The 13,094-nt window shown below is 36.8% G+C and overlaps 1 protein-coding gene across 4 annotated transcripts in view; it reads right to left on the bottom strand.

Annotated features, from left to right (window-relative positions):
- The window catches only part of CNTN1 (contactin 1), a 341,918-nt gene that overhangs the window by 95,302 nt on the left and 233,522 nt on the right, over positions 1 to 13,094 (bottom strand). For all 4 annotated transcript variants that reach the window (XM_019805133.2, XM_034645472.1, XM_034645473.1 and 1 more), the window contains one exon: positions 189 to 309. In XM_019805133.2, coding sequence (XP_019660692.1) covers positions 189 to 309 — 121 coding nt within the window. The remainder of the gene's footprint in view (positions 1 to 188; positions 310 to 13,094) is intronic.

Raw genomic sequence — 13,094 nt, 5'->3', positions numbered from 1 at the left:
CAAACAAAATCAGTGTTGTTTACTATTTGTCTGGCATAAGTCATTCTTAGGCATGGATGAGGAGCTGTTCTCAAGGACCAAGATTCTAAATATGTAAGAATTCATACCAGAGTTACCAGAAGATTATACAATAGTTATGCAAGTCAAATACCTCTGGTTTCATAATTTGAAACTGTTGAAACTCTTACCTCGAACAACGAGGTCAGCTGAAGCTGAAGAATTGTCCACGATTGTCTGAGCGGTACACGTGTATCTACCAGCATGCTTCAGCTGGGCATTGCGGATAAGCAGTTCCCCGTTGGAATCCAGCTGTGAGCAAAAATAGCAGTCATTCACATCACTACTATCTTCACCAATTATATGGCATTCAGGATACAAGAGGTACAGTTTTCCCCTAACAAAATGAGCACCATTAAAAGGTATCCCTTTTTAGTTATAATTCTGTCCTTACTTAGGTTACTTCAAGTCCGTCTTCAGTATCTCAAGTGAAAAGTAAAGTGAGTGAATGAATTAAGATCCTTTTTAACCCAAATATCTTCAACATTTTATTATTTCTATTATCAGAAGGCCATACAGAAATAAACTAAGGGATGAAACTACTTCATTCATATCGTTTAAAGATAAATGGTAAAGTCTAAAACTCTCCATGCTAAATATCAGTGAGGATAAATAAATGGTATATGCCTCGGAAGAATTTGGCTTTGCAAAGCCAATCTAATTGACTGATTTCAAGATGTACTATAGTTAATTACACAAAGATACTAAAAGTGGGAGAAACTGTCAAAATGGACAATTCTAACATTTTCGGTTTTGATCAAAACATAAGCTGCATGTGAGCAAGGATTTTGTTTTGTTCACTGCTCTATTCCCAATGTTTGTTCAATATATACTTTTTGAAGAAGGCTTGAGGGACTCTTGCCTGTGAGAGATAAGGCACCATCCATTTCAATGTGATTTCTAAAAATAGCTAATATTTATTGAATGGCCACTCTGAACCAGGCTCTGGGCTACGCAAGTGTGTGTGTGTGTGTGTGTGTGTGTGTGTGTGTGTGTGTAATCTCATTCTCTTCTGACAACAGTCCTATGAGATAGGTCCTATCCTGGCCATAGTTTTTTAAAGATAAAAATGAGACTTAGAGTAGTCAAATAATTTAAGGTCACTGAACTTGTTTGGTAGTGGGAGCATCCAAAGTCCATGCTCATTATCTCCAAAGTATTTATCTAGAGAAAAATTTGGAAAACTCAATTATTTTTCATTTATTTATTTGAGAGAGTGAGAATGAGTGGGAGGGGAAAGGGAGAGGGAGAGAGGATCTCCAGCAGACTCCCCACTGAGCATGGAGCCTGATGTAGGGCTCAATCCAATGACCCCAAGATCACAACCTGAGCCAAAATCAAGAGTCAGATGCTTAACAGACTTCACGTGCCTGGAAAACTCAATTTCTAAGTAGACGTTTGGTTTTTTTGAGAACTAAATGTACTGATTTACTCTTCTAATCATAAATATCCAGCTATATACCAAACTCATTCTATGAGGCTAATATTACCTTGATCCCCAAACCAGGCAAAGACCCCCTCAAAAAGGAGAATTACAGAGCAATTTCCCTAATGAATATGGGCGCCAAAATCCTCAACAAGTTAATTGCTAATAGAATTCAAAAGTACATTAAAAGGATTATCCATCATGACCAAGTGAGATTCATACCTGGCATGCAAGCATGGTTCAACACTCGCAAATCAATCAGTGTGATACATCATATCAACAAGAAAAGACTCAGGAACCATATGATCCTCTCAATTGATGCAGAAAAAGCATTTGACAAAATACAGCATCCTTTCCTGATTAAAACCCTTCAGAGTGTAGGAATAGAGGGTACATTTCTCAATCTCATAAAAGCCATCTATGAAAAGCCTACTGCAAGCATTATTCTCAATGGGGAAAAGCTGGAAGCCTTTCCCTTAAGATCAGGAACACGACAAGGATGCCCACTCTCGCCACTATTATTCAACATAGTACTAGAAGTCCTTGCAACAGCAATCAGAAGACAAAAAGGGATCAAAGGTATCCAAATCGGCAAAGAAGAAGTCAAACTGTCTCTCTTTGCAGATGACATGATACTCTATATGGAAAACCCAAAGGAATCCACTCCCAAACTATTAGAAGTTATAGAACAATTCAGTAAGGTGGCAGGATACAAAATCAATGCCCAGAAATCAGTTGCATTTCTATACACGAATAACGAGACTGAAGAAAGAGAAATTAGGGAATCCATCCCATTTACAATAACACCAAAAACCATACGTTACCTTGGAATTAACTTAACCAGAGACGTAAAGGACCTATATGCTAGAAACTATAGATCACTTTTGAAAGATATTGAGGAAGACATAAAAAGATGGAAAAATATTCCATGCTCATGGATTGGAAGAATTAACATAGTTAAAATGTCCATACTACCCAGAGCAATCTACACTTTCAATGCTATCCCGATCAAAATACCGAGGACATTTTTCAAAGAACTGGAACAAATAGTCCTTAAATTTGTATGGAACCAGAAAAGGCCCCGAATCTCCAAGGAACTGTTGAAAAGGAAAAACAAAGCTGGGGGCATCACAATGCCGGATTTCGAGCTGTACTACAAAGCTGTGATCACAAAGACAGCATGGTACTGGCACAAAAACAGACACATCGACCAATGGAACAGAATAGAGAACCCAGAAATGGACCCTCGGCTCTTTGGGCAACTAATCTTTGATAAAGCAGGAAAAAACATCCGGTGGAAAAAAGACAGTCTCTTCAATAAATGGTGCTGGGAAAATTGGACAGCTACATGCAAAAGAATGAAACTTGACCACTCTCTCACACCATACACAAAAATAAACTCCAAATGGATGAAAGACCTCAATGTGAGACAGGAATCCATCAAAATTCTAGAGGAGAACATAGGCAACAACTTCTATGACATCGGCCAGAGCAACCTTTTTCACGACACATCTCCAAAGGCAAGAGAAATAAAAGATAAAATGAACTTATGGGACTTTATCAGGATAAAGAGCTTCTGCACAGCCAAGGAAACAGTCAAAAAAACTAAGAGACAGCCCACGGAATGGGAGAATATATTTGCAAAGGACACCACAGATAAAGGACTGGTATCCAAGATCTACAAAGAACTTCTCAAACTCAATACACGAGAAACAAATAAACAAATCATAAAATGGGCAGAAGATATGAACAGACACTTTTCCAATGAAGACATACAAATGGCTAACAGACACATGAAAAAATGTTCAAAATCATTAGCCATCAGGGAAATTCAAATCAAAACCACACTGAGATACCACCTTACGCCAGTTAGAATGGCAAAGATAGACAAGGCAAGAAACAACAATTGTTGGAGAGGATGTGGAGAAAGGGGATCCCTCCTACATTGTTGGTGGGAATGCAAGTTGGTACAGCCACTCTGGAAAACAGTGTGGAGGTCCCTTAAAAAGTTAAAAATTGAACTACCCTATGACCCAGCCATTGCACTACTGGGTGTTTACCCCAAAGATACAGACGTAGTAAAGAGAAGGGCCATATGCACCCCAATGTTCATAGCTGCATTGTCCACAATAGCCAAATCATGGAAGGAGCCGAGATGCCCTTCAACAGATGACTGGATTAAGAAGCTGTGGTCCATATATACAATGGAATATTACTCAGCTATCAGAAAGAACGAATTCTCAACATTTGCTGCAACATGGACGGCACTGGAGGAGATAATGCTAAGTGAAATAAGTCAAGCAGAGAAAGACAATTATCATATGATTTCTCTCATCTATGGAACATAAGAACTAGGAGGATCGGTAGGGGAAGAAAGGGATAAAGAAAAGGGGGGTAATCAGAAGGGGGAATGAAACATGAGAGACTATGGACTATGAGAAACAAACTGAAGACTTCAGAGGGGAGGGGGTGGGGGAATGGGATAGACTGGTGATGGGTAGTAAGGAGGGCACGTATTGCATGGTGCACTGGGTGTTATACGCAACTAATGAAGCATCAAACTTTACATCGGAATCTGGGGATGTACTGTATGGTGATTAACATAATATAATAAAATAAAATTAAAAAAAAAAAAACAAATGGATGTACTGTATGGTGACTAACATAATAAAATAAAAAAAATCGTTAAAAATAAATAAATAAATATCCAGCTATATTAAAAGATGAAAAATTAATGGTTAGGTTAACATTTTACATAATAGAATAGGATATTGTTTATGTAATAGAATAGACTTACACATTTTTAAATTTTGATTTTTTTAATGACTGCATGTGGAATGAATGCTCTGCTTCACCAAAGGTTTTGCCAGTGGCCCCTTCATATATTAAATTTCCTGCTGGTTTTGGAAAGTGTTTGGATTTGCTATACTTTTTTAATTACTGAGGTTAAGAATACAGGCGTACCTTGAAGATATTGTGGGTTTGGTTCTAGACCACCACAATAGAGCAGGTCTAATCAATTTTTTAAAATTTCCCAATGCATATAAAAGCTATGTTTACACTATATTATAGTCTATTAAGTATGCAATGGCATTATGTCTAAAATAGCAATGTACAGGGGCACATGGGTAGCTCAGTCAGTTGAGTGTCTGACTTGGTTTTGGCTCAGGTCATAATCTCAGGGTCACGATATTGAGCCCTGCATATGGCTCCACATTCAGTGTGGAGTCTGCTTGGGATTCTCTCTCCTTCTGCCCATCCCACTCATGTGCTCACTCTCTCTCTTTCAAATAAATAAATAAATCTTTAAAAAAATGTACATACCAATTTAAAAATACCTTGTTGCTAAAAAATGCTAATCATCATATAAGCTTTCAGCAAGTCATAAACTTTTGCTGGTGGAGGGTCTTGTCTTGATGTTGATGGCTGCTGACATGAGTATGGTGGTTGCTGAAGGTTGCAGGTGTCTGTGGCAATTTCTTATAATAAGACAACAATGAAGCTTGCCCCATCAATTGACTCTTCCTTTCATGAAAGATTTCTCTGTAGCATGTGATACTGTTTGACAGCATTTTACTCACAACCGAACTTCTTTCAAAATTGGAGTCAATCCTCACAAAATCTGCTGCTGCTTTAACCCTGAGGTGATGCAATATTCTAAATCTTTTATTGTCATTTCAACAATCTTCACAGCATCTTCACCAGGAGTAGATTCCATCTCAAGAAACCACTTTATTTGCTCATCCATAAGAAGCAACTCTTCATCTGTTCAAGTTTCATCATAAGATTGCAGCAATCCAATCACATCTTCAGACTCCACTTCTAATTCTAGTTCTCTTGTTATTTTTACATTTGCAGTTACTTCCTCTACTGAAGTCTTAAACCCCTCACAGTCACCCATGAGGGTTGGAATCATATTCTTCTAAATTCCTGTTCATGTTGATATTTAGGCCTCTTCCCATGAATTATGAATGTTCTTAATGGCATCTAAGACTAGGAATCCTTCCCAGAAATTTTTCAATTTTCTTTGCCCAGATCCATCGGAGGAATGACTATCTATGGCAGCTATAGCCTTATGAAATATAGTTCTTAAATAATAGGAGTTGAAATAAAAACACTAATTTGAAAAGATATATGCACCCCCATGTTTATCACAGCCTTCTTTACAGTAGTCATGATAGGAAAGCAACACAAGTGTCCATCAATAGATGAATGGATAAAGAGGATGTGATACGCATTCATATATACACACACAATGAAATATAAGTCATAAAAATGAAGGAAATATTTACTTTTTTACAACTTGGATGTATGATTTGAAGTGAAATAAGTCATATGGAGAAAGACAAATGCCATATAATTTACTGATATATAAAATCTGAAAAACAAAATGAAAGGACAAATAAACAAAGAAACAGACTCAAATACAGAGAACAATCTGGTGGTTGCCAGAGAGGTGGTTGGTGGGGGAATGGGCAAAATAGAAGAAAGAGATTAAGAGGTACAAATTCCCAGTTTTAAAATAAAAAAGTCATGGAGATGAAAAGTACAGCATAGAGAATATAGACAATAATTTTGTAGTAATGTATGGTGACAGATGGTGACTACACTGATTGTGTGAATATTGAGTAATGTATAGAACATGTTGAGTTACTATGTTGCACACCTGAAACTAATATAACATTGTACATCAATTGTATTTCAACAATAAATTTAAAACAATAATAAGGCTTGAAAGTTGAAATTGCTCTTTGATCCATGGGTTACAGAATGGATGTTGTGTTAGCAGGCATGAAAACAGCATTAATCTTGTTGTACACCTCAATCGGAGCTGTTTAGTGACCAGGTGCATTGTCAATGGACAGTAATATTTTGAAAGTAATCATTTTCTTTCTGAGCAATAGGTCTCAACAGTGGCCTTAAAATATTCAACAATATTGAATATTTTAAAATGTTGTCAACAGATGTGCTGTCAAACAGGCTTTCCATTTACAGAGCTGTTCCATTTATAGAGCACAGGCAGAGTAGATTTTGCATAACTCTTAGCAGCCCTAGGATTTTCGGAATGGTAAATGAGCACTGGCTTCAACTTAAATTCACCAGCTGCATTGGCCCCGAACAAGAAAGTCAGGCAGTCCTTTGAAGTTGTGGAGACTTTTAAATACCTATGAAAGTTCTAGATAATATCTTCTAATAAAGGTTAATTTGTCTACTTTGAAAAATCTGTTGTTCAGTGTAGCCACCTTCATTAATGATCTTAGCTAGATCCTCTGCATAACTCAGGCAACTTCTCCATCAACACTTGCTATTTCACACTGCACTGTTATGTTATGGAGACGGCATCTTTCCTTAAACCTCATGAACCAACCTCTGCTAGCTTCACACTTTTCTTCTGCAGCTTCCTCACGTCTCTCAGCCTTCATGAAATTGAATAGAGTCAGGGCCTTGCTCTGGATTAGCTCTGGCTGAAGGGGATGTTTTGGCTGGTCTGATCTTCTATCCAGACCACTAAAACTTTCTCTACACCAGCAATAAGGCTGTTTTGCTTTCTTATTATTCATATGTTCTCTGGAGGAGCACTTTTAATGTCCTTCAAGAACTTTTCCTTTGTATTCATAACTTGGCTAACTGTTTGCTGCAAGAGTCCTATCTTCAGTCCTATCTTGGCTTTCAACATGCCTTCCTCTCGATCCTTAATTATTTCTACCATTTGATTTAAAGTGAGAGACGTGAAACTCTTTCTTTTACTTGAACACTTAATGGGCCATCATTGGGTTATTGGCCTGATTTCAATATTGTTGTATTTCAGGGAATAAGGAGGGCCAAGGAGAGGGAGAAAGTCAGAACAACTAGTCAGTGGAGGAGTCAGAACCCACGCAATATTTATTAAGTTTGCTGTTTTATATGGCTACATTTCTTGGCACCCGAGAACAATGACAATAGTAATATCAAAGATCAGTGATCACAGATCACCATAACAAATAAAACAATAATGGAAACTTAAAATATTGTGGGAATTACCAAAATATGATCCAGAGACACAAAGTGAGCAAATGCTATTGGAAAAATGGTGCTAATAGATTTGCTCAACAATGGGTTGCCACAAACCTTCAATTTGTAAAAACACATTACCTGCAAAGTGCCCTAAAGTGAAATGCAATAAAACGAGATATGCCTGTAATTGCTAGTTATAATCTGAGCAGATTGATTCAGTTGGTTGTAATAGAATGCTACTATCTCCATATAAAGAACTGATCGGTGGTCACACACATTGTTCCCTGATGTTAGCCAGTCTTAGTAAAAAAGTAGCTAGAGGTTATACAATTTAATGTCAGTTGGGGGTCTTCCTGTATCTTGAGGTCTAGATTGGCTAAAAATCTGGTTTCCAAGATTTCTGCAAATTCCTTGGGTAGGAGAGTACCTTTCTTCTGTTCCAATGGTCAGTTATTTCATTGTCACACCAAGGAGTACCAGACAAGAAATTCAGCCCTTTCCCTATTTTGTCATAAACCTAATAACACAAAGTACACCCTAGTAAGGTTTACTGAATGGAAGATGATGGAATTGGCTGTATCCCACAAGGCAGGGCAAATCAACATTGAAAATTACCATTCACTACATACTTCTATTCTTAAAAGTCCTGTTGGTTATATTTTCACTAGGGATTTCCCAGTGACCTTCCTGGTACCCATTACCACTCTCATCTCCTACTTCTTTCTGCTCTTCTTTTCTTGCCCCTGCAACAGAGAATTACTCTGTTTTCCTCATGTAAAGCTTCTTAATTCTATGATGGTTGCTTGGAACAGATAATACCTATTCTTTAAAACCCGACTTTCTGTTATTATTTTTTTCCATTTATCTCGAACTCCTCCATTCATTTTAATCTGGTATCCACCTCTTCAACCTATTTTACCTCACTTCTGATAGCATTTGATCTTTTCCCACATATTTGACTTTTTTTTTTAAAGATTTTATTTATTTATTTGACAGAGATAGAGACAGCCAGCGAGAGAGGGAACACAAGCAGGGGGAGTGGGAGAGGAAGAAGCAGGCTCATAGTGGAGGAGCCTGATGTGGGGCTCGATCCCAGAACGCCGGGATCACGCCCTGAGCCGAAGGCAGACGCTTAACCGCTGTGCCACCCAGGCGCCCCTCGACTTTCTAATCTTCTATAACAATACACTTCACAGGAACTTTGAGGACATTCTAACCCTCTTCTTCAACTTCCTTATAATTCCATCATAAATTCTTGAATTTATCCATTCCTTCCATCACTATTGTCTCTTTCCTTTTCTAAGCTACCAACATCTTTCACTGAACTACTATTCTTTGGTCACGACCTCCATCCCTGTTCTACTCTATTCTTTTCTCTCCTTGGCACCCAGGGTGACTTTTTAAAAACAGCAGTATGACCAATTCACCCCTCTTTGTAAAAATACAACTCACTGAAAGCTTTAAAATGTTTCCTCTTCCTGGAACATGGTCAATCTGGCTCCATTTTCTAGATTCTGTCCCATATTCCAGCTCGGCTAGTGCCATATCATTTACTCTGCTCTCTAGGAGAACATTCCCTTTATAGGACCTTAAATGCATCTTGTTCTCTCCCACCTCTGGTTCTCGATGGTATTTCCTCTCCTGGAATGTGATCCTCTCATATCTCCACACTCTTATCCCATTCACTTAAGTAAATACTCTTCACTCACCAATACCAATTCATTTGCTCAAGCAAGGCTTTCTATTTTCTCTTGTTATATTTTGTCACTGCACCTTTTACCTTATATCACAGAATATATCTCAACTGCAATAAAATATCTGTACAATTATAGGATTAAAGCTGGCCTTCCTAGAGAACTCCAAGTCCTATGTGAGGAGGAAACATGCCTGTTGTGTTCGTCACTGTATCCCTGTGTTATATATGTGTACAGCATATTCTACTAGACTGCAATCTTTTGAGGGAGGAACTAGGTTTTATTTATTATTTCACACAAATTACTTATTGCAATATCTGACATACAGGAAGAATTCAGCAAATAACTATTACAAAAATGAATTAATAAATACCTATTATCTAAAATGTTTTTATGAAATTCTTTCAGTAATTTTGTATGATTTTTTCAGGTAAGATAATGACAATGTTATAAGATAAAATAACTGAATTGAGAACAACTATTGGTATCCAGATACATGAGATAAACTGCCATTAATAATATATTTCAAAATATTTATGAGCTAATTTCATGAGGAAATAAAAGTTTTAGCAATAACGTGTAAATTTCTAGGGAAAAAAATGCAGTGAACATATAAGAGAATGGAAACCTCTAAGTTTTCCAATCACGTGTATGTGCTGTAAAGAACTTGGCCTTGCCCCAAGAGAGGTCTGCTATTTCCTCAGCTTCTGGAAGGTAATCTAAAGTGTCTTTCTTTGCCTGGGAATCTTGGTCATACTGGATAGTCAGAAAACATGATTTAGAGTGGGTATTAGAAACACCTGTATCCTTTTAGACTTAGGGTCTGAAACAGTATAGTGACTTAGGGTAGGGGCTTTGGGTCATGTGGTATCAGTCAATCTAGAGACTGACATTAACCATTTGGGCAATCAATCATGCCTACATGATTAAGCCCCAATAAACTCTCTGAACACCAAAGCTCAGGTGAGCTTTCCTGGTTGGCAATACTCTGTGCATATTGCCACATACCTAAGCTGATAAAGTAATGCATCTTGACTCCACAGAGACAGAACAATGGAAGCTCTGTATTTGGTACTTCTCCTAGATTCTGCGCTATGCACTTCTGTTGGCTGATTTTAATCTGTATGTTTTTCCTGTAATAAACTGTAACCATAAATATAATAGCTTTCAGGGAGTTCTGTGAGTCCCATCTAGCAAATCAAAACAGAGGGTGGTCTTGGCATCTCTTGGAACTTGTAGTTCATTTCAGAAGTGGAGATGGTCTTCGGGATGGTGCCCCTTTGTCGTTGGCCTAACCCCTCATACTGCCTTACTAATATAGAATTCATCTAAGAGAAGAGGTAAAGAAATATTATTTTATTGTTCATAACTATTTTTAAAAATATTTGAGGCAAGGAGAGAATAAATGTGTGTGTATGGTGAAGGTAATAATACGTTTTTCTTGAGCTGTCATAAAGGCTAATTGGCACATATTTCTGAGTAATTTTCTAGTGAGAAAAAAATGCAATAATTTAAACACTGAATATTTGTAAAACACACTGTTTTAATATGTTTTCACATTCTTAATTAACACGGCATTGTAACACTAAATATTCAGTAATGGAAAGATATTAAGTAAAATCTTTTTAAGTTATTATGACAAAGATAATATTTGAGGAAAATAGTGTTTGCATAAAAGTAAAAAGCACTTAGTTCTATTACATGCTTTCATTGTGTGAACTCATTTTCTGATTGTTTCCTATGTCTAAATGAAAGATAATCCTGTTGCTAAACTCACACTATTCTCTTTAAAGATTTACCTATTTATTTATTTGAGAGAGAGAGAGAGAGAGAACAAGCGAGGTGAGGGTCAGAGGGAGAATCAGACTCCCTGCCGAGTAGGGAGTCCAATGTGGGACTCGGTCCTGGCACTCCAGGATCATGACCTGAGCTGAAGGCAGACACCCAATGACTGAGCCACCCAGGCACCCATAAGCTCATGCTATTTTAAGAAGTCATGTGATTAGACTGAAATTAAAAGAATAAAACACTTACGAAATTTAAAATGTATTTTTAATTCAACTCCTCATAATAAAAAAAATTGAGGGCAGAAAAATGATATAAAAATAAACAAGTTGTGACACTGTAATTGCCTTTTGAAAAATATTTGTATTCTGTACACCTAATACTCTTTTTTCTCTTAATAAAATTGCTGTCTTTTTCCACCCAGACTCTCAGTTTGAAACATATTGCTGTTTACATATTCACTTACTTTATTGTCAGAGAAATAATGTAGTCATAATTTTTATTCTTTTCACATGTAATGAGCAACACAAATTATTTTGTCTAAAAATATTATATTAAATTTATACTTATTGTATCTTCTGAATAAACTCTTTAAACTTTTAATGAAACTATTCTAAAAGTTTACTGCTAAAGTACTTTTAAAAGTCAGCTCTGTTTTAAACATTAGGACTTAGGTAGGTAATGATAGACTACTTGTATAAAGCAATAATGAGCACTTTAACACTTATTTTCATTTGCTCTATATTTGGTAAAGGTGGCACTGAAATATCAGTGTGGCACTGAAATATCTCAAGAAGGAAAGCAGAGGAAAAATACACTATATTATTTCCAATATAGTCGTATATGTATAAAAGCTTTCCTGACATTTTTATAAATGGTAATAGCTCTTTCCATACCTCAGGAGAAGATGAGGTTCTCAGTGGTTGACAGAACGCTTACAAAGCAAGTAAAGATCATGGACCTCAGCACATTCTAGCCACAAATTAGATACGATTGCTCTCTATATTTTCACTAAAAAAACCACAGTTTGGCTGAATTACAAAATGCTTCCCTTCATGTGAGGAGAGTTGAATCACATACTGGAAATTGTGATAGCACAGCTCAGGGATGTTCCAAAGTGTAGATGTGGTTTACCACTTAGAAATTTCCCATATTTAAATCAAAAGACTTCCAAAATATAAATACCTCTTCCTTTCTTCCCCCTCCCCCATGAACCAACTATACAAATTCATCCCTACCATATCAATGCATCTGAAGTACTAAGCTGTATTAACAAATTGAATTAATCATAAGGAACAAAGACGTGTGTTGGATGGTACATACAAGGTCGAGCTAAAGCTTAGAGCTCATAATAGCTATATATCAACAAAAACATCTCTTTTGTTCCATTGACGCTCAGAAGGAAGGGGTAGATATGGAAGGATGAAGGAAAGAATATCCTTTAAAGGGAATATTTTAGAAATTTATAAGCAAAAACTATTAAATATGTTTGATACATGCTATATCCATGAAAAATTATTATTATTATTATTACTTTTGGCTTGTTAAAGAAGGAATAACTATAGCAAATGCATCATGGCAGTTGCAAACTTCACCACCACCACCATCACCAACATGATTTACAGCAAATACTTAATGAGGGTTTCACAGGTGCCAAGGACTATTATAAACAAATATTCTACATGTGCAGACTCACTCTTAGCCGCAACTCTGTGAGATAGATACTATTCTTAATCGTATTTTAGGAACAAGGATGCATCACTACTATTAAGTACAGCCACCACTACTGCTAGTACTGTTGCTGTTGATAGAATACTTCCGCTGCCACTAATACTATTAAAACTGCTTCTGCTACTTTCAATACTGCTACTGCCGCTGTGGCTCCCTCTCCTGAGCTCCTGGGAATACCTGATCTAATTTAAGTGTCTTTTAGATGTCCAGCAATGTGCTCGCTACTTTACATAATTTTTTTATTTAATTTTTTTAATACTCGGGGAGATACTCTTTATGCTTTCCTTTTATTGTACTTTTTTATAGATTTACTTATTAGAGAGAGTGTGCGTGCGCGTGCTCATGCGGGGGCGGGGGGGTGGCATTACAAGAGGGAAAAAAAATCTCAAGCTGACTCCTCCCTGAGT

The sequence above is a fragment of the Ailuropoda melanoleuca genome, chromosome 16, assembly GCF_002007445.2.
Source record: "Ailuropoda melanoleuca isolate Jingjing chromosome 16, ASM200744v2, whole genome shotgun sequence".
Lineage (NCBI taxonomy): Eukaryota > Metazoa > Chordata > Mammalia > Carnivora > Ursidae > Ailuropoda > Ailuropoda melanoleuca.
This window is presented reverse-complemented; position numbering and strand designations above follow the sequence as displayed.